This window comes from Nyctibius grandis, chromosome 6 (genome assembly GCF_013368605.1).
Source record: "Nyctibius grandis isolate bNycGra1 chromosome 6, bNycGra1.pri, whole genome shotgun sequence".
Taxonomy (NCBI): domain Eukaryota; kingdom Metazoa; phylum Chordata; class Aves; order Nyctibiiformes; family Nyctibiidae; genus Nyctibius; species Nyctibius grandis.
The window spans coordinates 10,457,850-10,484,592 of record NC_090663.1 but is presented as its reverse complement, the minus strand read 5'-3'; the positions used below and the strand labels follow the sequence as shown (position 1 = coordinate 10,484,592).

At 38.7% G+C, this 26,743-nt stretch overlaps 2 protein-coding genes across 6 annotated transcripts in view; both read right to left on the bottom strand.

The window, feature by feature from the left end:
- The window catches only part of HTT (huntingtin), a 93,160-nt gene extending 89,260 nt beyond the window's left edge, over positions 1-3,900 (bottom strand). For all 5 annotated transcript variants that reach the window (XM_068404283.1, XM_068404284.1, XM_068404285.1 and 2 more), the window contains exon 1: positions 3,540-3,900. In XM_068404283.1, the coding sequence (XP_068260384.1) occupies positions 3,540-3,640 (101 nt within the window). In that variant the 5' untranslated portion in view covers positions 3,641-3,900. The remainder of the gene's footprint in view (positions 1-3,539) is intronic.
- Positions 3,901-12,236: 8,336 nt separating this feature from the next.
- Positions 12,237-26,743, bottom strand: part of GRK4 (G protein-coupled receptor kinase 4) — a 35,941-nt gene continuing 21,434 nt past the window's right edge. The window contains 9 exon segments of the mRNA XM_068402980.1: positions 12,237-12,374; positions 13,895-14,017; positions 16,228-16,326; positions 16,328-16,366; positions 16,985-17,122; positions 17,967-18,175; positions 18,712-18,801; positions 21,332-21,369; positions 25,734-25,924. Of these exon segments, the coding sequence (XP_068259081.1) occupies positions 12,321-12,374; positions 13,895-14,017; positions 16,228-16,326; positions 16,328-16,366; positions 16,985-17,122; positions 17,967-18,175; positions 18,712-18,801; positions 21,332-21,369; positions 25,734-25,924 (981 nt within the window). The 3' untranslated portion in view covers positions 12,237-12,320.

The following is a 26,743-nucleotide window of genomic DNA, read 5'->3' as shown; positions in this document are numbered from 1 at the left end:
GCCAAGAAGATTAATAAACAATATAAGAAAATGAGCAAGCCCAGATAGTTTCGCACTCCGAGGCCTGACGAGGTGGCTACAAACAGACGCAGCTCACTGATGCTGATTTTTATTAGGCCTTGGCATTAAGGATATGTAAAAAGAGTTCAGAAGCTCTAAAGCTGAACCAGCATTAAGAAAAAGGGCCAAGCCAAACAGCCTCCCATTAATCTTGAGAAAAGTAATGGGATACTCAAAACAGAGGCTATTAATAACAAACAGAAATATGAGTGAATCAAGAAATAAATTAAGCCCAAACATGGCAGACACTTCGAACAATGTATAGTAACACAGACAACAATGGAGAGTTAAATTAACTAGAACAGGTCTACAACACACCCTGGAAATGGTAACTCCAAAAAAACATCTAGGAACCATCACCGATAAGCAGGGCAAGAGGCATTATCCACAGAGTTCACGCTGTCTTCAGTTAAGCTAAAAATTCCTGATACCTCTACATACAGTGCTGATGAAACCAATCTACAACCACAGCTTCAGTCAAACATAAAAAATCCAGAAGAATTCATGAGTATAGAAAAATGCATATTGGTGGAGAGCACTATGGCTCTTGCAACACCTTTTGATGTAAAAGTAATGGTTAGAATCAAATGTAAGGAAAAAAAATTAAAATAGGGCACAACTAAAAACAACTACAATAATCAACTATTCTAACAAGTTGACAAGAGAAAACTTGAAGAATCCACCTTTGGATTAACCAAATCAAAGCTAAATACTTTCCCAGAAGAAACATTAGCAAGTCATACCCTCAGCTCACTGTAAGAGGTAGAAAAGAATAAAATGTAAAATATAGGATGTTGTGTGACAGCCCATCTGCTTTTTAGTTTCACTGAGTAAACTGAATTTTTACATCATACTAATAAAATGTTAAGTTACTGGGAGCTTTGTAACCCAAAGCACCCAATTCCAACCAAAATTTAAGGGTCTGAAAAAGCTAAAAATAGATACGGAAGAAAATAAGGTGCCTCAGAAGTGTATAGAAGCCATATGACAAAAGAGAGCTCAACCTAAGTTTTCACAGAAGAAAAAAAAACAGCAAGAGACCAGAGAGGGGGCCAGAAACTGACATGTGACTGTAATGCATAATAAAAGCATAACACATGATTACTGCTGATTAAAATCTCTCAAAACAGAAAAAGCTCTTACCTTCTTGGTAAAAGCTTAAATTCAAGTAATAATTTAATAAAAAAAGGTAAAGCCAGTATATTGGTTTTATCAAGAGTTCAGAAGTCATTGTCTTACAATAAACTGAAGAAAAATTTAAATACATGTTGTGCAAACATTTAAGTCTTCTCTACCCCAACCTCTGTGATCTTAAAACATTTCATAGCAGGAGACAGACAGTCCTTAGCAGGAATCATTCACTAACCAGATGTAGAATGCTCAGTTTCTATCAAAAATATTTAAAAGGCCATTTTTGCCTACTCCAACAGGAAATATGTTCTTAAGACTATTATTTTTAATCTTGTAGAGGTAACATTGTGTTGTTGTAAGCTAAAGTAGCTTATTTTTGGAAGAAAAAAAAAGGTAGAGGTGAGTAGTTAGTTTTACTTTTATTGTAGCAAAAAAGTCCAACAAAAAATGTCTAACACCACCTGTAATAACAACATCACTCTGTAACTTGAGGAACGACAGCTTCTCACTTGTCTAATTTAGGCAACAGGACAATTTTGATCTAATGGACAGTGTCAAATAGATATCTAATGAAACAGTTAAAGAGCAAACCAGTAGCATTTATGCTATGACATTCACCAATTAATTTATTCTTTCATTACTGACAGGTAAGCTCGCATCCTTTTCCAACAGCAAACAGATAGAACGATAGGAAGTTACCACAGAGAACTACAAAATATTTAAGTGCTCTTTGTACAGAACCACAACGAAGATGAACTCCTCTCTCCAAACACAAGGCAAACACAGAGGCAACTTTCCTTTCCAGTCCATTACAAACAAAAAATCCCCAACCAACCAACAAAAAAAAGCAGACAGTATTGTGAATTACATTCAAGATGTCACCTGGTATTTCACTAAAAGTTTGGGAAACTTCAGCAAAGACTGCCAGAACATCCTTTCACAGGCTTCTATGAGGTTTAGTGCTGTTACTGAATTTGTATGGGGGCATGCAATACCATCAGCTTTCTGAAAACATACAGCCTATTTTTAAACACAAAGTAAAGTCAACAACTACAACCCTAATTTTTTAATGCTCTGAGCAGAGTATACCTAAATTCAGACCCCCAAACCAAGCATAACATCCCTCAGCAAGCATCACAAATGATTTTCAGGACTTTCTTTTGAAATACCATGATCTGTCTCATCAGTAACTTTCTAGACAGGTTTATTTCAACTCATATTGGAAAGACTGGAAAGAGATGGCCATCTGTCCTTCACGTCACACAAAGTACTAGCACAAAAAATTAGTCCCTGCAGACCAGTAAGGCATCTAAAACCAATGAGCTCATAATGAAGATTAGTTTTCTCAGCTATTATGTCGAAAAAGTGTGGAAATGCATTGAGACTGTTTGAAACAACACTCTCCAAACACTATCAGCCATGATAATTTAGTTGGCATCCATGTCAGAATGTACTGCGGGAGCAGGTGGCCAAGAGCCCAGCTCCACTGCTTACCATCCTCTGCCAAAACACTATGAAACTGCCAATTTAGAAGTTACCTGCTCCTCAACCCTTCTGCTTCCCGTCTCCCCAAGAGCTGGAGAAAAAGCAATAGTATGACTCATGTACTTATCCCATAAAAATCTTCGTGTCTTTTCACCTGCTCAATAGAAGTTATTTTTAGAGGACGCAAATGGAAGGGGCAGCACTGTGGTACTGAACAGCAGCTTGTCCTCCAGTAATGCCTCCAGGTGGGAAACCTGAATATCGCATGGATGTAATGCATTTGTCCCTAATATTTAAGAAAGCAAAAGGGTATCAGGAATATTTAAAATAATTCCTCTCAGGTCTCTGCACAGCAAGTCACAGCACAAGCCCTTACATGAAGTTTGTCATAAACGGACATCCACATGAACTCCCCCCTGATGCACCAGAGCTCAGACTTTAACTTTCTGACGTTTCGTGCTTTAAGTTATCCTTAGGGGTTTTTGCCTTTTCTCCCGCAGTGTATTAGCTGAAAATAAAGTTTTCCTTCCTAGAACAAGCCTATGAAACCCACAGAGCATTCCTGTATCTCCCGTTCACTACCCATACTGCTGCATTTTCAAATGTGCTCGCCCGGAAAGTTACTCCCAGCTTAAACTTTAAAGAGAGCAGGCAGCCCTCCCAGACGCGTCCGCAGGAACAGCCGCCCGCCAAGGACAGGGACGCACGCCGGCACTAACTCCTCCGGGCCCCGCCAGCTGCCTCGGGCTGTCAGCAGCTCCCGAGCAGCAGCGCCTTGGCGGGGCGGCCTCCCCCCGGCGCACGGGAGGATGTCGCCGAAGCGCTTCGGGAGCCCTCCCAGTCCCCGGGTGCGGGTCACTCACGGTCTCTGGAGCGACTCCTCGGGGATGGCAGCCGGACCCTGCTGCTGCTGGAAGGAACGCAACGACTCGAAGGCCTTCATCAGCTTCTCCATGGTGGCCATGTCCGCTCCGCCCGCGCCGGCAGCACCGACCCGCCACTCCTCCCCGCCCTCTCACAGACGCCCGGCGGCGCCCGCCTTCCTGCTGGCGGGCCCGACTCTCCTGCTCCTCCTCCCGGACTCGCCCTCTCCCGCTCGCCCGGCGCGCTCAGGCCAGCCGAGGCGCCGCCGGCAGCTCACGCCGCGCCGCCCCTCACTGCCGCAATGAATGAGGGCGACGCCGCAGGGGGCCGCGAGCGCTCCTCAGCCGCCCCGCCGCCATCTTGAATCCGTCCCATCAGTCCCCACGCCGCTGCCCCGCCCCCGCCCCCGCCCCTTCCCGGGCTGCCCCGCCCGCCCCGGAGCGAGGGCCCAGCCCTGAGCTCAGCCACGCGGGATACGCATGCGCGTAGCACCACCCCCCGCCTGGTGTCACGCGCACCTTTACGTACGTACACACACAGGCACGAGGGCTAGGTAGGGGGCGGGATATCAGGGAGAGCGACAAGCTTCCTGTCCAATCAAAAAGAGGACTCCGCCCCTTCCGGAATGTGACAGCACAGTGGATCAGGCAGGCGCTAGCGCGTGACAAGGGCCCAGGGCGCTCCCGCCGCGGCGAGGGGGTGCTGGGTCCTAGAGCCCGCCGGCCGCCTGCACCGCGGCGCCCCCTGCTGGGGAGGAGGCGGCCGCCCCGCGCACGGGCGGTGACAAGCGCCCCGGCGCCGCAGCGATGGGGGCCGACAAAAACAGCCCTCGGAGGGGAAGCGCCGCTCCCACCCTCGGCTCCGCGCCTGGCAGGGGCTGTGCCAGCGCTCACCTTTCCCCGGGAGCCAGACGGCAGCAAATGCAGCCGGTCCAGCTGCCGCTCCAGCGCACCGAGCGCCCATCTCAGTAAGAACCTGACACGGCAGCGGTGGGACCCCAGCTCCCATCGTACCCCATCGCCATCCCCAGCCCAGCGAGAGCACACGCTGCACCTGCCCGTACATCAAGGACGTGTAACGGGGAACCCCTGCAGCTCCCCCCCTCGCGTTCCGTTTCCAGCAAGCCCACTGCGCAGGCAGGTGCTTGCCAAAGGCGCTACCGGCATTTCAGTTTTATTTCAGGCTGCACGTAGGAAAGAGGAAACACTTACAGGAACAGGACACTTAAAACTTGGCAACGTCCCCACCGGCCTTTCAGCGCTCCTCTCGTGAGTCTGGAGTTGCTTTATCAGAGGATACTTTTTCCACTCTTATACAGTATACGAGAGAGATGGCATACAATAGGTAAATCACTGCTTCTATTACTAAGCACTTAATTAAAAAAATCAACACTATTGTGAACTTTCCCATTACAACCACTGATTTTAATATATCTAGTTGCTGATACACATTTTAAATGACAACTGGTAAGAACTGGCACTTCAACTTACGTCTCAAACACATGAAAGTGGTTCCAGCAATGGAAATGGAGAACATCTCTTTAAAAAGTCCCAGTAATGACTTAATATGCAACTTGGTTATCGCTAGCAGGGATGGACAAAAGCAGCGAAGCTCATGTCTTTGGATATTCAGGCCAACGTAAGTCATGACAGAACCACCTTTCTGACCCCATTCTTGCCAAATATTCAGTAAAACAGTGCTCTGCCAGTTAACTGCACTAGCATGTTAATAAAAGAAGAGGAACCATTTGAAACATCCCTCTGAAAGTAAACCTATCTACAGTACTGAAAGCAATTCAACTTACAGGAAAACCCCTATTTCATTGTAAACGCGTAACAAAATGTGAGCTTTTAATGTAAAAAGAGTATTTTTCCTGATTATTTTATGATAAAGCTTGCAGAGACTTTTCTCTGGAACATACGGATGATCATGAATTTTTTATTTAGCAAATGATACATGAAAAAAGATGACAGCGTAGCTGGAACGCTGCATACATTATGTGATAATTGCATGTGCCACTCCACACTTTGAAATAACTTTAAGCACATTAAAAAGAGCATAAGCTCTTATCAAAGATTACACAAGCCACCAACCAAGTCAGTCTTTGCAAAACTGTTTTGAAGCTTCAGACCAAGATGTGTGCCAGTCCCCTGAGGGCTGCTGACTCACCGGCAGAAATGCCAAGGCAATGCCTGCCCACAAGCACACTCCTCTTTGTTCTCCTCTTTCTGAATTGTATCGGCAGTGCCAGCCCTCTGGCTCATTAACCCCGAGTTAGGGTAACGGGAAGAGAACACACGGCTATCAGATTGTTCTTTGGCAAGTACCTTATCAGTAGATTCTCCCAAGTCCAATTTACTGATCCATGGTTTTGCATGTATCATGTCACTGATGCTGTTCAAACAGCAGCCCCACAAACAGCTGCACTGGCAAAAATAATGTGATGTAAAACTGGCAAGGGGCAAGAACAAGCAGGCAGGGTTAGAGAACAGGCATTTTTGTAAAGCCATCGTTACCACAAAGAAAAATAAAGTCACAATCTCAATAGAGTAAGAGTGAATACCTAAAAGGTTATATGTAATTCAGTGGATGAGGATGAATTCATCTCAACCTCCAGGAGAAAAAAAGAAACAACACGCTTTTACCTTGTCTATAAGACAGACCTGAACATCATGAACGTAGAAAGGTTTCCTAAACACAGGCTACCTAGGCATAGGTTACCTCTTGATTTAATATTTCTAAGAACAAATTGGACAAGAACATCAAGAATATTTTTCGCCTGTCCTGAAGTCACACTCAGACCAGCATTTCTGCATTTCCACTAACAATTCAGCAGGTAATTGGTATTACTCAATCCAATAGACGTCATGAGACTGCTGGCCCATGTAGTTCAACACATGCACAGATAATCTGCAACATGCCATAGCACGGTTATATTATTGTTAAAGTTACTTAATTTTAAGCTGTTTTGTATAGTAATTGAGTGCTTAGCCCTTCAACTCATGTCATAAAATTACAGTGAAAGCCTTTGCATAAGAGGGTGAAATGTTGAAAATACAAGTGCTGCCTACTGTTGAAAAGTATTTGATACAAAAAACCATAAATCCAACTAATATCAAAGTGTAAATTCTCTCAAGGAGAGTTAAGTCTGGTTAGTTTCCTTTGGGGATAGTATAAAATTCAATATGCATGATAAGGCTGATGACAAGTAGAGCTAGAGCTACTACTGACTAATCTTGCATTCACATTCAATGTTATCACAGTCAATGTGTTAATGAAATACAGCCCATCCTGATAATTCTGTCTTTTCACACAGAAATTTATGTACAAATCAAGATTCAGACCACGAGATAAGTTATCAATTGAGCAAATGCCACAGAGCTGAGGCACTTCTTCCTGGATCTGACAATCTTACATTGGTAAAGAACTTACAACATGTAATACACATTTTCCGCTTCAGCAAATTACAATGTTGGGTTTTTTTTTTTTAATTATCAGTTTTTCTTTTAGCTATCCTGGCTACCATGAGAGACATGGTAAATAAATCGCATTAGACAGGAATACATGTGGTTGAGATATGTGGCAGTGTTTTGCTTTTATTTCAGGAATAACAACGCTAGAACATCCAGGAAAACAGCTCATAGAAGAACAGTTCAGTAGTTTGGAGATACTAGAAACTAATGCATCACTTTTAACAGTCAGCTTCGCTACACTTGGAAAGAATTCTGGTGCTTTGGACACACGTGGAACATGAGAAAAGTTACCTACATATCTCATGTGCAAAACTGAAGTTACACCATAAGAACAATTATGAAGTAAAAAAGAATTGTACATTCAGAAGACATCATCATCACCCAAATGAGCCAGGCAGGTAATTCAAATCAAAGTAAACATAAATTTAGCTTCAAGATGCTTTCCATTAATTTTTGAATTTTAATTCCATTTTTTGAGCACTTCACAGAATCACAGAATGTTAGGGATTAGATGGGACCTTGAAAGATCATCTAGTCCGATCCCCCTGCTGAAGCAGGATTACCTAGATCATGTCACACAGGAACATGTCCAGGTGGGTTTTGAATGTCTCCAGAGAAGGAGACTCCACAGCCTCTCTGGGCAGCCTGTTCCAGTGTTCGGTCACCCTCACCGTAAAGAAGTTTTTCCTCATATTTATGTGGAACCTCCTGTGTTCCAACTTGCACCCATTGCCCCTTGTCCTGTCAAGGGATGTCACTGAGAAGAGCCTGGCTCCATCCTCATGACACTTGCCCTTTACATATTTATAAACATTAATGAGGTCACCCCTCAGTCTCCTCTTCTCCAAGCTAAAGAGACCCAGCTCCCTCAGCCTCTCCTCATAAGGGAGATGTTCCACTCCCTTAATCATCTTCGTGGCTCTGCGCTGGACTCTCTCTAGCAGTTCCCTGTCCTTCTTGAACTGAGGGGCCCAGAACTGGACACAATATTCCAGATGCGGCCTCACCAGGGCAGAGTAGAGGGGGAGGAGAACCTCTCTTGACCTGCTGACCACACCCCTTCTAATACACCCCAGGATGCCATTGGCCTTCTTGGCCACAAGGGCACATTGCTGGCTCATGGTCATCCTGCTGTCCACCAGGACCCCCAGGTCCCTTTCCCCTACGCTGCTCTCCAACAGGTCTGCCCCCAACTTGTACTCATATATACACTTCCTAAAGAGAAGTATTTTCTGAAAAGCTATACTGAAGTGAAGGGGTAATTCCAATGTTAAATTAGTGTAATACTAAATTGTAAACCAAAGCAAAATAACATTACTTCTGTTGACATTTTTTAGTAACTTGTAAACAAGTATTCTTTGTTTGCACAAATGGCAGTGAGAAATTTCTTACATCAGTATAGTTTGAAAAATAATTGAAGTGCATTCTAAAAATGGATTTTTAGTTGTTTTTAATAGCTTCCATATTGATTTCTCAAATTACACAATTCTACTCTGAGATGGAGATAATTATCTTCATAATGAAAAACCTTCACATCTATTGTTTTAAGACTGATTTGGAAAAAAAAGACATACAACATCATCTATTAAAGGCTAAGATTTGTCAATAGAGCGCTCTTTGTTATGGAAATAACAGGTTTTTTCCTATTTATTATTATACAGTAATTATTTTTCAGTGCTCATTTTTTCAACTGAGACTGTTTTGTTGTTATAATCCAGAGACATAACACCATGTCTATTGTGAGCACTACACCTCTGGGGGGGCGGGGGGAAGGTGACAATTTTTTTTAGAGAAAGAGAACAACCCTGAGGCGTGAAGATTCTATTCTGTTGGTCACAACATTCAAAAGCATTAAGCAAACCAATAAGATACTGGTGTATTGTTTCACAGTTTCTGAATTTTGAGCTAAATATATAGATTCATGAAGTATGCACAAGCAGACAGTAAGACTTACATACACAAATGCTTGAAAACACAAGCCACAGAAAAGGAGGGTTGATCTCATGCAAGTAACTCCATGGAATTCCATACATCTTTCCATAACTTGCACCAGTAGAACAAAGCAGTTGGGCTGTTGGATTGTCTCACTGCTATTAAATTAGCCTTTTAACCCATGGATCTAGAATCTGAATTCAGGGAGGTATAATGAAGTCATACTGAATGACAAGAATTTACATTGGCTTTTTTTTAAACAACAACAAAACAAAAAACAGCTTCATGGAAATAAAAGGCTACATAATCAGTATATACAACCTGCTGCCTTCCCCCTTCTTTGTCTCAGTTGTGTCCTACAAAAATCAAGAGCAAAGTTCATATTGTTTATTACACCACAATATTGTGCTTTGCAGTGCTCTCCCCTCTCCTTACCCTTTCCCCACTTTCAAAATGCACCTCCAAGCTGCTAATACTCCAGTAAAGACATTTAACCAATGTTAGTCACCTTTGATTAAACAGTGTAACATCTTAATCTCCGTGTACCGTATAAGGAGAGTTATGCTGATCCTTCCAGTTTCTTGTCTTTTCTAATTCATTAGCGGATTCACATTAGATAATATCTAGTCATTGTTATGTGGTTATATTTCTAGCCAAAAGGGACAAATTTATAGTAGAAAAATGTCTTCTTGAGCCTCTGGGGATAAAAAAAACCCCACCCAAACAAAAAAAACCCAAAACCCAATAGAATTTAGGTCCTAATCCTGCAAATGTAGTTACGCAAATACAATTCAATAGTATTATTCAGAACATAACAAAAAACTTGTGAAATGAAACTTAATAAAGCTTCATAAAAAGAAACAAATCCTCCACTTTTTTCCTTGTCCAAAGAAGCGGACGTATAAATAACCACTTCTTAGGAACAACTTCCCTTTTCTCTTCATCTAGCCTTTTTTCTTCACAGATCCCTGGAGAATAAGTGTTAAATCTAAGCACTCCAAAACAGAAGAGCTGAAATACTTTTTTTTTTAAGTTACAATCCCTCCCCTTCCAATATGGAAAGAAAATTTGAAATAGATGATAAATAGACTTTCAGATTTTTTTTTTTATTTGTTAAAGCCAATTCCTGTATTTTCTTCATAAAAATTACTCAGCTTGTGTACATGGTATTCATGCCCAAATTTCAAGTAGCTATAAGCAGACATTAAATCCAGACTGTCACTCCATATGTCTAGTGTTAATATGGTCACCTTTGCCTCAGAAGAGCAAACCTAAGATCTTAAAAAATTAAACTCCTTACTCAGAGAAACATGATCACTTCTCCAACCAGGTGGTTGTTTATAAAATACTTTTGTTACTTCCCTATTTCTCCATTCCCATGTTTTTAGAGTCGTATTATTGTGGTATGTAATAAACACAGTCAGGTCAGACCATGCCGGCTCATTGTGTCACACATAATGGTTCCAGCCAACACCCTTACTTCAGATATTTCTCTTGTCTGTCAAGCTTCCCATCCCTTCACTATTGCATCAGACCATCTTCCAGCAATTCATTCAAACTCACCCTCTGCCAATTTCTCCCTTTGTACTTTCTATGGCAGTCATTTTGCTGTCCTCCGTGCTGTTTTAGACATCGGTAAAAATGCACTGGTGACATAGGAAGAGTCTCATTCTTCATTTCTGTGGCACAGTAGCCAAGAGGGACAATTTCAGATAGACACCAGCTCAGCCCCAGTAGGATTCTGTAACACACTGGTTTTCCAACTTTTTTTCAAATTCTAACCCATTAAAACATTGTCACTAAAGACAAAATACTGTGAATTAAAACCTGACAACAGGCTTCAGTATCAAATGTATCTTGTAAGTTTCTCAGAAGCAGCTTAAGTTTCTTCCAGTGGGTCTGCAGATCACAAGCAGAAACCTATTTGAGGTAGAGGGATATTCAGTTGCTCTGTGTGTGTAATACATGTGTGGTCTGGCTGGCACCCTAGAGGTTTGAGAGGAAAAAAAATGCATGCTCAGTAGAGACAAATCTTCAGAATATAGAACAAAACATGTAACAAAAGTCACGTCTCCAACTCCAAGAGCATTCCGTTATACTTTTAAGTCCCTAACTCAAATTTTGAAAACAGAAGAGGTTTTTAATGAAATGTGTTCCCTAAATTCATTCCCAGACACAGATTAATAGTTTTACCAGAAACTTGACAAAGTAAAAAGAAAGTCTGGCATACTTTGAGTCCAGAAGAAGGGAAGTTTGACGAGCTTTAAAGCAGCTGGAAACAGTTTTCCTAACAAACATCAGGTAATCATAACTAAAACTTCAATACCAGCTCCACATCTGTGTCAAGCAATTGTTAAAGGCAGGTTTTAATGTTTAAGTTTTTAAAGGTTATAAGAAAAGATTATTTACGTAATTAAATTTGATACTTAATACTACCTTGTCCTTCCCTCAGTGGCAATGATCGCTGTCAACTCTACAGCATTGCATATTACAACATAATAAGCACAGAGGAGGTTAGTAAGAAGAGCCATGCTTTGTTTTTTACCCCGTTATAAAACTGTAACATCCTACATGGAGTTGTAAACAATTTCATTTACAAAAAAAAAAAAAAAAAAAGGTGTCCCCAGAGGTAAAAAGAAATCCTTTTAGTAAAGGCAACAAAGTACTCAAAATATAGTTACAAAGTTTTGGCATAGGTCTAACTTGCACAGTCCATGCCAAGAAACTGTATGGAGAGGATGTGTAAGATGGGTAGCAAGGAGAAGAATGGGGTAATACAGTTTGTTACAGGATTAAGCTAAATGTTCAGAATTCTCTATATATAGAAATACAGAAAGACATTCTACAGAGACAGACAGTAAAGAGCAATTCAAAATAGCTGGCCACAGTGCACTGAATTCCTTTTTCCTTAGCAATTGCTTGAAAGATACATTAGGTAATTGCACTGCCATGCTGCCAGATAATATCGGAATTATGAAATTTATCAGTACAGCAATTTTACTATTAAGAAAACTGCTAATAAAGATCCTCAAGAAGAAGACAACTTTTACCAGGAGCATACAAAGTCAAGTTACATTGATGCCATAGATATTATCTCTGTGCTTTAAAATCCTTTCAGTATTTCTAGATTCATTCCACTGGGGGGAAAAAAAAAAATTCAAGATAAATCAAATACATACAGAAACACACTCACTCAAATGGCACTCATTGCTTTTTGTACAATTAAGCTTTAGTGAAAATATACATCTTAAAACAAATGAAGTACAAATGTACAAAAATCTTTGAACTCAGATAAAAAATATATATAATACACTTTGCTACAGAGATATAAAACATTTAAAGTTTGCTCATCCTTTCTGATGAGAGTAAAATGATTTACAGTCTGGAGGACTCCTGCTCATCATCACTGCAATCAGATTTAAAGCAGACCTGCAAGAAAAGACAAAGAGACAATTCAGCTGCAGAACTGACACTACTGTTGGTTTGTGTTTTTTATGGGGCACAGAAAGGCTGGGGGGGTTGGAGGGTGGCTCTTTTTCCAGCACATTTTACTCCATACTAACGAAATGCTTTGGGCATATCAAAGGAAACCACAACCCAAGCCCAAATCTCAAGTCATTAAAGTTTCATTTAACCTTAAGATCTTTCCTTCTTTTAACTTCACAAGACAATTAACTGCAGTCTTATTACTTCAAAACCAACTGAAGGCTTTCAAGCTGTATTAATTTTTTTTAGGACTCTTTCTCAATACATAGAACCATATCTTGGGACAGTATGAACCCTGCTGATTCAGCGTGAAAAGACACAAGCTTTAACTTTAGCTATGTGAGATTATTAGTACACTGAACCATTCCTTCTATTCCATTACTCTAAGTGGGGGAAAAGTGACTTTGAAAAGGTGAACTAAAAATGACAGTACTATTATACATTCCATTAGCACTGTACCATTTTAGAGAGGTGAATTACCAGCTGATGACAGAAAATATCATCATGCAATTTTAATACATGGCCCTGTTGTGGCTACTTAATGATATGCTCCCAGCAGTTTTAAAATTCCATTTTTGCTTGAAAGCAAAAGTAATTTCTACAGACATGTTCTCTACTGGAATATACTCATGCTTCTCAAGATAATTCCACTCTAAGTGCAGGCATACTGAGCAAGCAGAATTGTATACAACATCTTCAGCTGAAAACCTTTACAAATAGCCTATTTCTCACGACCTATAAGCACAATATGCCACGTGTCTTTTAGGTGGTAAATACTCAATTCATATACCTCTAAAGAGTAGATGTTACGTGTGTAAGAAAAGGCTTTGCATTATCAGAAGCGGTGTAAACATGTGTTATGTTTTTGTTTTGGCAAAGGCATTAAACTTCCTAAGATATTTTAACATTTGTTTTGTGACACTTCTTCACACTCAGTCATTTTGGGGATATTTTTACTTATTTGCTTAATACCATTGGGAGCCCAGCTTTCTAAAGGGGCGAGTCCTAGGAGTTGCATTGCTCCTCCACACTCACTTCCGAGTTCGTTAGTCAATTTTATTTAATTTTTTACAGAGGGGGTGTTAGTTATCTCTCCAGTCATCTCCCCAGCAGTTTTTATAAAAACTGGCAGAGTACATAAGGAGCATAACCCAAATTAATATCTTTAGGAAAGAAAGATCTATAGCACAGCTGTTAACAACACACACTACCTTTTCCCCAGGTAACAGCTAGCAGACACTAGAGGAAGACAGAATGCTGAGGGAGAAAAAACTCCTGGAGTTATAGGGATTGCTACAGTTTCTGAAATGCAGTGCAGGGGCAGAGCCGTGATAAATCAGATTTCACTAGTTTCGGTATTCAGTGAACAACTTGTTTTTCCTATCACAAAATAATATAAGAAATGGAATGGATGTTAAGCTCTTACTGGTAATTTTCTTATGAAAGAAAATAAACACCCTTACCTCTCCACTAAAAAGTCTGTGAAAGAAACCTCTCTTTGGTTTAGGAGACCTCTCTCTGTCTGGTGACACAGTACCATCAGTTTCATATGCGTTGATATCTTCAAAGCATCCAGTTTCAATCATCTTCGAAACACAGGAAATACAAATGAAATATCCACACAAGCTTCTCAAACATGCTCCATGTATTATCTGTTTACTTTGGCTGGGTACTCCTAACAACTTACAAATTCATCTGCCAAACTACACCACTCGCAGAGCTCCATGAAGGAAGGCACAAAGTCTATTTACTACATTTGCATCCAGCAAACTACAGAATAGCAATAACAGCACTGTCATGCAGGTAAGTACTCAGATGCTCCCTTGCTTTGGTAAGGCATTTCTTCTGCCCAGGACGCAGTAAGCAGAAGTTTTTAGAACCAGAAATTGATTTTCCTTTCATCTATTTTGCTCATTTCAGAGCAGTCTAGCCTAAGAAATATAGTATGTCTATACCCTGGACTGAACTTAATTAATAAACATGACATTGAGTAGAAGAAATTATTATTCTATGCAGAATACTTTTTACAAAGTAGAAAGGGGGATACTTTTTACAAAGGGGATGAAATGCACTCTTGGGGAAAAGGCAGCTGATGTCTGACCACAGTAATTTAAACATCATTCTAGTGTTTTGGGCAACTGTCTATCAAAACACAACTAACATATACCGTAATTAGAAATAAGGCAATGAGATAGAGAAAGTAATACCTCATGGCGGGGGGGGGGCGGGGGGAAGATATCATGAGGACAGGTCCCTCGAGAGAAGCAAGGGATTTTGTAATAATCCGTGTTTGTGTACACAGAAAACAAAAGAATTAAAAACACAATTACTGGCTGCAGAAAGGACAGCAGAAACAGTAAATGCCAAAATGTAACAAACAGGCATGGTCAGAAGGGGGAGAGTGGCTAATGCCCACATGTAGTTGGCATTTATTGGTGAGTGCCACTGATACACATCTGTCATAATGGGCATGCAACCAAATGAGTATGCCTTGTAGAGAGAGAGAGGGCATAAAGAGGAATAAGAGGAAATGTGGTCTGCTTTTGTTGTAAACCATGACATTAGGTAAATTATGGGAAGGGAGGAGGAATCCTTAAGAGACTGAGAGCAAAGATTTGAGGGAAAGCTCAGTAACATGAATTAAAAGAGAAAATAAGCACAAATGTAAAATGAAGTCTGCACAGTTATTCCTTGAACAGAAGGAATTACCATCACCAGAAGTCCATAACTACTTTCAACTTTATCCCTCTCTGTGGAGTTAGAGTTATTAAGCTGCAATGCATTTCTTAATGACTGCATTATATTCTGAAGTTCAGAATTACAATGTAGCATAGGAAATATTTATTTCTCCAACAGCCCAAAGTTCATTGCTTCTTAGTGAAGACTTTCTATGTCAAATGACACCTTTCAAATCTCCTTAATATAATGCAAAAAAAAAAAAAGCAAAAGGGAAAGAAAAGGGAATATACTTTTTTCTCTGAGTTGTTCAGAAATTGCTCATATTTTGTGTTCAAGCTTTAAATAAAATTAAAAAAAATCATACTGGGAAAGAAACTACACTAGTAGAATTCAAGACAATACTAATTTCAGAAAGTTATTAACATCTTATAATAGGGGGAAGGCATTCATAACAAGAACTACAATTTTAAATAATTGTTACTGAGTGCTCTTCCTGAAATAATAAAGATGATTTGAATTTCCTAAATACAGGCTGAACTGCACACAGAGGTAGCAAAATTCTAGTATTCTGTGCAGAATACTAGAATAGTCATTCACTAGTCAGATGAAAAAGCTTTCAAAGAAAGTGTGACTCAACCAATATTGAACTGTTTGTTTTGAAACCTTAGAAAAGGTGAATCTGCAGTTCTGTATTACTATGTCGCTTGGATACTCTATTGCTATACAGGCACGATACCAAACAGCTTGCACTGCACCTAATTGCTTTTGAATACTTTGAATAGCATTCTATCCCTCTCCTACGAACAGCAACATTGACTAACATGTGATAGAAGAACACGGAAAACGTGGTCATACTGATGCTAAATACTGTTCTGTATGATGTATCTATGATGACAAGATGCCAGATTCTATTTATGCAAATTTACCATAGATCTCATTTTTTAGCAAGTTGTTTATGTTTTGGGAAAAACCTTTTTCTGAAGTCTCTCAGCAAAGCAGTCTAAAGCAGAAACTTCTTTACATCTCACAGAGAAAGTTAATACTATAATTATATCCCTTATTAAATCTTCTATATTGCTGTGCCAAAGAAAATAATCTTATATGAAATATACATTACCTCATTTTGCCAAGGGATTGAGACACAACCCGTAACAAATTTGGAATAGAAGTCATCATCTGTAGTATCCAGGTTCACTCCTTTTACTGTTGAGAACTGCCTCTATGTCCAGGACATCTTTTACAATATACGGCACGTGCTGCAGTACAATACAAGATTGCTTCATTAACGTTTTGGGGGTTTTTATGTTTTTATGTTGTTTTTTTTTAATTTCCTAGATGAGCAAATAGGGAGCGAAATGTCTGCAATTTTATATTTCACATTGCTGATCCCCAAATTACACTATACTACAAAACAGAAACGCAAAAACTTAAAAGACTCTCTTCATAAGGCACCTGAGCAATTCCATCCATCCTGCAAGTAACAGAAAAGAAATATCAAAACCAGAAACAGCATGCAACTTCTCTGGATTTCTTAATGGTTATCATAATTCACTCATCTTCTGACACCCTCCTTTCAACTCCAGAAGTTTCTTCAAAGCTAATCTTCATCTGTTCAGCATCTGAGCTAGGGAAGTAGACTTTTAAGGGCTCAAAAATCAGCTACAAAGCTCCCTAGAGCAATACCACTATTGTAAATTGTTTTGTGATCTCAGATGAAATGCCACAAAACAACTAGCTATCAATAGCTACACAATGGCATTCTCCTGCCAATTTAAGTAACTTTAAAGGTTTCTCTGGAGTTCACAATTGCTGATGTAGAATTATGATAGTTCTTGCCTTTTTAGATACTAATCAAATCTGTCTCACCTACTTACATCTGGCAAGAACGGAGGTTCTAACATGTTAGCTTCCAGCCTCTTGAAGTTAATATTCTTGAAAATAGGATGTTGCTTTACAACAGCAGCTCCATCTTCAGTGCAACCCAGTCGTTCCCCTGGATTTTTAGCAAGTAACTGCAAAGATATGGGAAAAAAGGCTGATCCAGTGATATAATCCCACGATTAAAAAAAATAAAATAAAATAAAATAAAATCTACATACAGTATCTTTTAATAAGTTTATTTTGTTACTTGGCCTTTATTAGATGAAAGTTACCATGGTACCAAAATGAACTGGAAATCCAAACTACATCATTCTGGGAGCAAAAAGATTTTCAGTAGACAAAGGAATCCCTGAAAGCAGATCATTTGAAGATTATACTCTAAGTTATACGAAAATATTTTAATTGATGCCATGCTGAATAGATTTTACAGTACAGTTTTGCAGTAGACTTTACTTTCAGGAAATACAGACTTACTCTTTTTCCAATAGGCTTAAGTAATGCACATATTTTGCATAAACTAGTAAAGAAAACTTTTGAAGCTTTCTGTATAGATGTGCCTCTTATTAAATTTAAGAATATGCAAAATAAAAAAAAAAAAAAGCGCTGTTGTCTCATACAGACTCTTTTAGGCAAGGAAACTAGTATACTACTCTGCCATTTCTTCCCATGCAGTATCAAAGTTGAGCATGCTATTGTACTCCATCTATAATTACACCTGGTCTAAGGAGTGCTGGACCTTTTCATTCATGTGATGAAAAATCAATGTATGTAGCCTTCCTTTATCTTGAAAAAAGTTTTGAATTCTCCAAGTTTTATAACTGAACAATTCATGGACAACCACAAACTTCCATCTGAACCAAAGAAAGATTTAAGAACTCCAGCTTTGAAAAATTTTCAATAGAAGACATTAAAGTAGTTCATCTCTTAAGAAGGATTAGAAATTTAATTTTCAAACCTCTACGTCTCTTCACCCACCATCCTGCAGATCGATTTTGCCTCCTCTGAGAACTTGTCTGAATATGTTTCCTGGTCTTCCTTTACTCTCCGGTCAATCTCATCCCGTTTGACCCTTTCCTTATGCTTCCTGAATGGAGACTGCCCTTCAATCATTTCATAAATCAGGCACCCAAGACCCCACCAATCCGGGCTGAATGTATACTTTTCATTTTTGAGCACTTCTGGAGCTACAAAACAAAAACAAAGAAACGCCCATGACAATTCACTTTAAACTGACTACTTAAATATTGGAAAAAACTCTCAGGTTCTCTTTTGGCTCTGTGCAGAGATCTTTGTGTAACTCCTTTGTACTTTGAAGAAACATTAATTTCTACAGCGAGGACTCTGTTTATGTCCACAAGAAGCACTTAAGATCAGTATTGTTTACAAGATAATAAAGTTTTTCCAAAACATGGAAAGAAATGTGTTGTCATAGTAATTCGTCTGCTTACCTGTGACCTAAAATCTCTTTGAACCTCAGAAAAAAATTAGATGCTTTCTTAAAGTTCTACCTAAAGCTAAAATTACCAGAGTTAAGTTTTCAAGTTTATCAGTAGGCTTATAATTGACTGCTAACATCTACCATTGCGTATTGTAAACTTTCTTCCCATAAAATCCCTAGTAACTAATCCAGGCCCAATATAGTTCTTTGGACAAGTCATTGGTACATTCACAGAAGCAAACTTTCTGGTAAAATGTAACTAGCAAAGAATACTTTACATACCCATGTAACCAACAGTCCCAACCCGACCTCGAACTGTTTCTCCTTCTGGAATCTGCACAGCTAATCCAAGATCTGAAATTCTGATATGTCCTATTTATGTTAAAATAAATTATACACACAGTCAGCAAATAATAAAGTATCATCTCTTCTAAACCAAAAAATTTCTGTAGCATACCTCATCCAAAAACCACCCCAAAACATCAAAACATTCATATACTTATAGCACTAAGTTTATTTAACTTAACTAGAAAGAAGTGATTTATTATTGTCCATCCCTCCCTTAAATACGTAAAGGAACAGAGGCACAGATCTAACTGATTTCCTGAAGGTCATACAAAAAAAATTTGCTGTTAAGTACTCTAATTCCTACCTTTGGCACAGGCTGCTACTCTAGGAGGAACAGAAATGATGACTACTCATTTCAAATTCTGTACCTATGCATCAGACACTTGTATTTTTCCATTCTGTATTCCTGCCACAAACACTTAGCTTTCTGACTTCCTAACTAAACATCAGAATTTACTCCATTTATGCCAAATATGAGAAAACTGACACCAGGTTTTCCTCTAACAAAGAACGCTAATAATGCTAAGCACAAGTAATTAGAATTGCTATCCCCAGTCCCACCCCAAAAGAAAAGCAGCCTAGCCATAACCTACTTAGAATTATATTGTAACGTATCAGTTCAATATTAGGATTTCCCCTTCTCATGAATCAGTCTAATGTAGATAAAAGCTTCTATTTCACTTTATTAGCCAACTCAAGTTGACTCCCATTCTATTACACATGGCATTTACGCTAGTACCTATAATGTAGAAGTAGTCTGATGGAAGACTATGATTTGTCATGAACAACACTGCTCATATGGGGAAACAGTCCAAGAAGGGCAATGGGAATAAGTTCACCCCCCCCTCCCTTACATTCCCATGGACAGATACCGTTCTTTGCTGGACAGACTCAATAGCAAATGATTCAAGACAGTTCAAGGCAAGAGTTGTATTGACGTGATTCTAATGTAAAAATACATAAGGTACTTTCTTAAGAAAAATATAAAAGGTTAGACAGAAGAAAGGACAATTACATTTTAAACTCAATTTTAAAACAGAAAATTGCCAATCATTTGTAGTAGAAAGATTCAGGGAAAAAAACAAAACAAAACAAAACCCACGCTTATTTCTAATACTAGCTATTAAGGAGAGGGCCACTGTCATTTGCAGAAACATCACGGATTCATAGAATAATTGAGGCTGGAAGGGACTTCAGGTGGTCTCTAGTACAACCTTTTGAGCAAGCAGTCAGCCCAAAGTGTTCAAGTCTTAAATTCTGTCTAGAAAGCCTCTAAGAGTGTACAATGCATCACCTCTCTGGGTAGCCCGTTCCAGTGCCTGAGTGTCCTTTGTGCATATATTCTTTGTCATTCAAAAAGCTCTACAGCATCAATGTTAGTTAATAGCATATTAATTTCTTATTTACATGTGATAGATAATCAAGATGTGGGGAGAGAGAGTGGAGAAAGTCAAGTGCCACTCTGTATACTGGTTGGAAACAACTAAATGCTCTTGAGCAGCAAATGCTATTTTAAATATCATTCAGATGCTCTTCTATTCCATGACACCAGATGAACCCCTTTTCAAGTGCAGCATCTGAGCTCCTGAAGCGATTTTCTAATTAGTCCCCTCTGCTCTCTGGAACAAGATCAGAATATCCCTGGCAGCGAGAAAGCATTCTAGTGCAGTCCTGCAAGGCTACATTTTTCCTCAAAGAAGCCTTCAGCTTTTGCAAGACATTGCTGGAGAGAAAAATTAAAGAATGCATTTGATGTTTAGCAAAGCTTTAGCTCTTGGAAAGTGACTTCTCCCAGGCATCACCTTGTTAGAAATTTATCAGTCAGAACATGCTAACTTCAAAAAAAAAAATATCGTGCTCATGACTTCAAAAACAGTTTTCCCTTACCTAAAATACTCAGCAATTACAAGAACAAACTGGTAATATTCATCCACAGCTTAGAAGAAGGTAATTGCTGCACATGTTCTACAGCGAATTCAAAAGATTCTGATAAATTTCATTCAAAGTCATTAAGGAAAATTAATTTGGCTTTTGGAAAACAAAAAACTACAAACATTTCTTCATATTGTTTGTACTTTCTTGATTCCCTCCATCCACATATGCATCAGTGACTTTCAGACCTGTTTTAGTTGAAATGTTAAAACAAACAAGAGGTGCTTCAGATTTCTTCTCGTTTATTGCTTAAACATTATAGTTTACTAAGTAAAATTCTGGCCCCGCATCTAACAAACCATGTTTCCACAGTTGAAGAAAAAACAAACAGAGAACAAATCCATATAAGAGCTTTAGCCATCTTAAATCAAGGGGAGAGGGAGAAGGAAGAGCAAAAGGGGAAAAGCAGCCATTTTAAGGTGGGAAATTGACCCCTCAAACATTGTCACCTCCAAAGACCCAGTATCTTCCCCTACTTTTGAAAGCAAGGGCAGTTTTTTCTTTACTAATTAAAGTTAACATTTGTCAGTCATGTCCCTTTTATCATACCCTTTGATTTCCAGCACAGTATTAATTAGATTTGTAATTCCCAAGTTCAAAATTAATTTTAATTTTTACTTACCACAGTCATCAAGGAGTATATTCTCAGGCTTCAAATCTCTACAAATTAAACAGAATAGAAATGTGAATTATACAAAGGCAAAATTATTAGCCATCGTCAAGTGCAACTGAGGCAACATAAGACTTCTTGGTTCTGATTAAAGCAATTTTTCCAGTTTCCACCTATACACCAAAAAAGCTCTGAAGTTAAGGACCTATAATACAAATAGTTAAACAACAGAACTCTTGAGATCCATTTTTTCCCAACTCGCTAATCCATTTATATTAACAACAGCAATGCATATTTCACAGAAGAGAAACTTTCTCTACACAACACTAAAATCTTCGTGTGAAGAACCACCAACTTAAACCCAAATTTGTGCTCATAAGTGAAAGACTTTTCTCCTGAGAGTATCAGCCATAGAACTCCACAATGGTAAAACACATCAGTAATCGCTGCAGTTTGGTGCTGACCCCTTGCTATATTCCACCCCAGGGTGCCAAAATATCAACAGAGAGTAATATTTCCAAGACTATGCATAGGCCATTCAAACTCCATTCCTTTAACTTGGACATGCGGCTTCTAAAGCTTTCTAGTCACTTCATCTAGTTAGGAATCCTTGCAGTCACCAAGGCATGATGTACAAGAAGATGCCTCTAAGATGCAGAATTACAACACTGAATTAATTGCCCTTTTTGCTATTTCCTGAGCCTTGCTAGCATTTAATAGCTAAAAAATGTTTCATGTGAAACTTTGATGTTTATAGAAAAGTACTAGAGACTCTTAGACTTTTACCCCTTCCCTTCCTCCACCACGACAGAGGCCAAAGTCACAGTTTCTGTTGGAATACATAGACGCTACTCCTGCACTGGATAACACGCTCCTTGGTCTGAAAACCAAGCTCAGAACACGAGCTAGCAATGCAATTCTAGCAACACAGGCAGCAGTTTTCCCTTATGAAGCAGAGAAAGGCTAGAGGACTGCAAAGCTCACAAAGCTAAGAGGTTCATTAAAAAAAAAGTTAGATAAAAATTATGTATTTATTTTAAATTGGACTAAACAAGCACTAGCCTATTTGTGCTATAGCTTACACCAGCATTCCTACAGAGAAAATTTCTGGATAAAAATCCTTCAGGGGATTTCACTGTAAAGATGTCTACTCTGAGCATAGGCACGAGGCAGGCAAGGAGCTACCTGGGTTATCCACCACAGTTTCAACAGGTCATTGAGCCTGATCTTTGACCTTCCAGGCACATTCAGTGGTGCTAAGGGCACCTACATGAATTTGTAAGGAAAATCTAGGTATCCAAGCAGCTTATCTGATACAAAACACTACCATCCTTGAGGAGTCGGGTAACTCCTGCAGGAAAACTCCAGCAATGAAGTCCCTTTTGGAAAGCAGGCACTTGTGCCCCACTCCGCCTTAAGCAAATCCTGATTTTGCTCTAAGTATTATTGGACTTTTTATGTAGCAGATGGATGAATAGCTCTACTACTGCCTGTTCCTGTCTGTTTGCTTATTTTTCTAATGTCAGCAACACATGGCAAGTTACAGATAGTTTCACAAGCTCCCACTGAACAAGCAAACTGGCTCAATCGCTACCACAGGGCAGTGCAGGGCCCTCCTTCCAGCTCTGTACCTGTTCTTTTAACCCAGTGGGAGCCCCACTAACAAAATGGCACAACTGGCTCTGGGGTCCTACAGACAGCACTAACACCACTGCTTGAAATTCAGTAATAACTGGTATAAAGACACATGAAACACACAATAAAAATTAATGGAGAGGAAAGTTAGGCCTAGTTTTTCCACTTTATGAGGCATTTTGCTACTGATGGCAACACACCTCAAATATAATAAATTTATAATAAATTTTAACATGACTGATTTACATTGAAACGTCCATTCTAGAACTGAACAAACTGACAAGATGAACTGATTTTACTGCTCTCTGCTGACACCCGTCTGCACCGAGGATTTCTATTTTCAGGAGTTCTGAATTTCCCTTCTTCCACTGCCTCTACAGTACATTTTACTGTGAATATACAGATAGAGAGCCAGAAAAACACTTTCTCAAGAAAATATTTTATAACAGTATGTTACAGAATTGAAGTCTGCTTTAACAGTTTATGCTAGTTATCTAAAAAGAGAGTTTAAAACTCCTCCTTTAAAGCTGGAAAACAAATGCAGTATATAGATCTTGAGATATGGCAATAAGAAAAAGAACTAGCTCCCATTTCAGAAATTCAGTGGTATTAAATGCTTTCAAAATGACAGAAAAATAAGAAAAACATTCCTTCTGTATTTTCTTGCCCTGGAGAATTAAAAATATTAGTTACCATAATTCAGAAAAATAAATGATTGAATCAATGAAAATGTGTTTCACTAGGTTCTCCCCCCGACAACAGCATTAAGACTGGAAATTGCCAACATAACTTCTTTGGTGAGAACAAAATAATTATGGCAAATATTCCCAAGCTTTCTGTTTCACTAGTCATATATAATCACTGTATTGCTGCTTAAATGTGTTTCCATTAAGATGCCTGATACAGAATTTTGATTGTGTAACATATCACTGGAATTGGTGACATTCTGAAGACTTCCATGACCACCTGTTTTGGCTTCTTCACTTTAAAACCATAAGATTTACAACTACACTCCTAAATGCATGATACAAAAAGAAATTCATACGGAAAAAACAAATCAAGACCATCAGGAAAAAAACTACCATTAGCAAAAGAGAAGAAACAAACTGTGTTTTACAAAAACTTGGTCATTCAATAATAAAAAGTGCAGGGCTGACAGTGATTCTACAGAGAGCGTAAAATTATCCAAACATTTTCTAGTTTTAATACTCAAGTGCAGTTGAGCTGACATGGTATAATTAGAGTCTCTTTTCATCTGTTTACATACTGAGCAGGAACTCACTTAGTATGTCCTACAATGAATTGTTTAAATAATGCCTTCAGGTATTATGATTAAATGTAAGCCCTTCTTTTTCCTCCAAGCATACAAATTATTCAGTTACTAACACATGTACAGCTAAGTGTCTCTTGGTCCTTCATTTTGTTATGAACAGAGGACTAAAAATAATTCCCATTCTTTTAATTAAGAGGCAATTGTACTCAGAGTTGGTCATGAAACTACTTTTTCCCTTGCTCATATATTTAAGGCCATGCTAATTCTTAATAATTGGAAACTGATCATGTAACAGCACAAAACAGGGCAGAGATTTAGACACTAAGACCGCTCCAGAAGAAACCATGACCACTCCAAGATCTGGAATTACAGAGAACACTAGGATTTGACATATGTGTTTGAAGGTCTTCTTGTAGGCAAATAGCTAACAAATTGGGCTTAAACACAAAGGCTGTGGGTTTTTTTGTTGTCTGTGTTTTGTTTGGGATTTTTTTGTTGTTGTTTTGTATTTTAAACAATCAGTTTTGTTTTCACTTGGACAATGTGAAATGACCTACTTGTAGCTGATCCATATGAGGAGAACGATGAGCTAAACCATTCATCCTTGCTTCCCTCCTACATGCATGCCAAAACACACTGCATAACATTGCAAGACTGGCCAAATTCTTTAGGGAACCACGTACAACCACCAGCATAAGTGTGATTTACTCTGTGGTTCTGCCACTTTCTGCTGCGTGTATGTTAGTCTTCTATATTGGGGAGGGAAAAGACTAAGACTCATTATATTAAACTTATGTAGGATTATACTTTAAACCTTCTTTGAAAACAAGTGGTACTTGGTATTACACATCAGAAAGATAAAGAAAGCATTCTCAGTCCACCACTAAGTTTGTTTTGCTTGTTCTGTAATACTAATGCATACCAGGGGTTAAATGACGCACGTACAGAGACAGAAAAGAGAAGGAAGAGCATACAATCTCAATTATAATGCATGAGGCTTCTGACAGTTTCATTAATTCAAAAGCAATAAAGTCTTTATTGGAGGAACTTGAAATAAAAATAGAAGAAAGAGGACAATATGGATTATAACTGAGTTTCTACCCTCTTGGATGTAACAAGCAAAGCAGCAGAGGACTTCTGGAGCCTTCTGTGAACTTCTACTTTAGAGTGGGCAGGAATACAATTCCATGTTCCTAAAACCTATTTATTTGAATTACTAATGAATTTGCTTTGTAAATCACAATTTACTATGATTTTACAAACAAATCTTGAATCAACTTTATAATGTTTTAGAATATAGCAAGTATCTAGACCTAAATTAACAGTAAGAAGACAAATAAGATCAGTAATTCTGAAGGACATGCCATAAAAAGGACAACTAAGCAACTTTTTTGTTGCTTTTACTACAAAGTTGAAGTATAAACTTGTTTTAGCAGAAAACAATTAATACATTCAATGCTGAACAGGCATGCAGAATTCAAGGTATGAGTGACTGTAGACACTCACCTGTAAACAATTCTCTCCTTCTGCAAATCCTCCAGACCACAGCACAGTTCTGCAGCATAGAAAATAGCCCTTTCTTCATCAAAGCCAGGATTTCCCATGTTATATATGTGAAACTTCAAATCCCCTCCATTCATTATGGTTAATACTAAACACAGGGCATCTTTCGTCTCATATGTATAGGATAAACTAACCTAAAAATGGGGCAGGGGGAGAAGACGACCATTATTCATTCATAAACCTCAACACAATTCACAGCTCTTTTTTCCAATACGAGCAACATATGAATCCTTTTTTAAAACACAAAAGAACAAAACAGCCAAGTAGAGAATTGTTCCTGTCCAATACTTGAAAACACAAAGGAATTCAGACTAATTTGCATGTATACACAAACCCTACCTCACCATACAAAAGTTTAGTGTCGTATCTGGTTAGACACCATAGGGTTCCATCCAGACAATACATTCACTGAGGATGCCCCTCAGCTGCACGTTATCTATATTACTCTTTGTACAGATAATGTGCGCATATACCTTATTTTATTAATACCTCAGGAATTATGCACTGTGAAACCATCTTGCTGAACTTCTACAAGACTCAAAGTTGCCCCACATTAGAGAAACTAAAAAAGATATTTAAGATCAAATGTGTAGTTTCTATTCCTCCTCCTGCCCCTCTAAATAACTGCATATTTCCCTGACTCAGAACTTGCCAACAGTAAAGACTTAGTATAGCTCTTTATAGTCTTTCTTCTCACTGTATTTGGAATGCCAGATCTTACTGCAAATCCTATATCTAGAGCTTCTCTGTTGCATCAAAAAAAAACGCTGGATGGGAAGAGAAAAATAACTGAAATGCAACTGAAATAGCTGAAATGCAACCTAATGTTTTGGTTGTAAGTGAGAAATAAAGCAGGTAGACTAAAACCAATTCAATATTGGATACAAAAAGTCCTCTGCACAGAACTACTCACAATCACACACAAAACATACTTATTATTATACCAATCATTC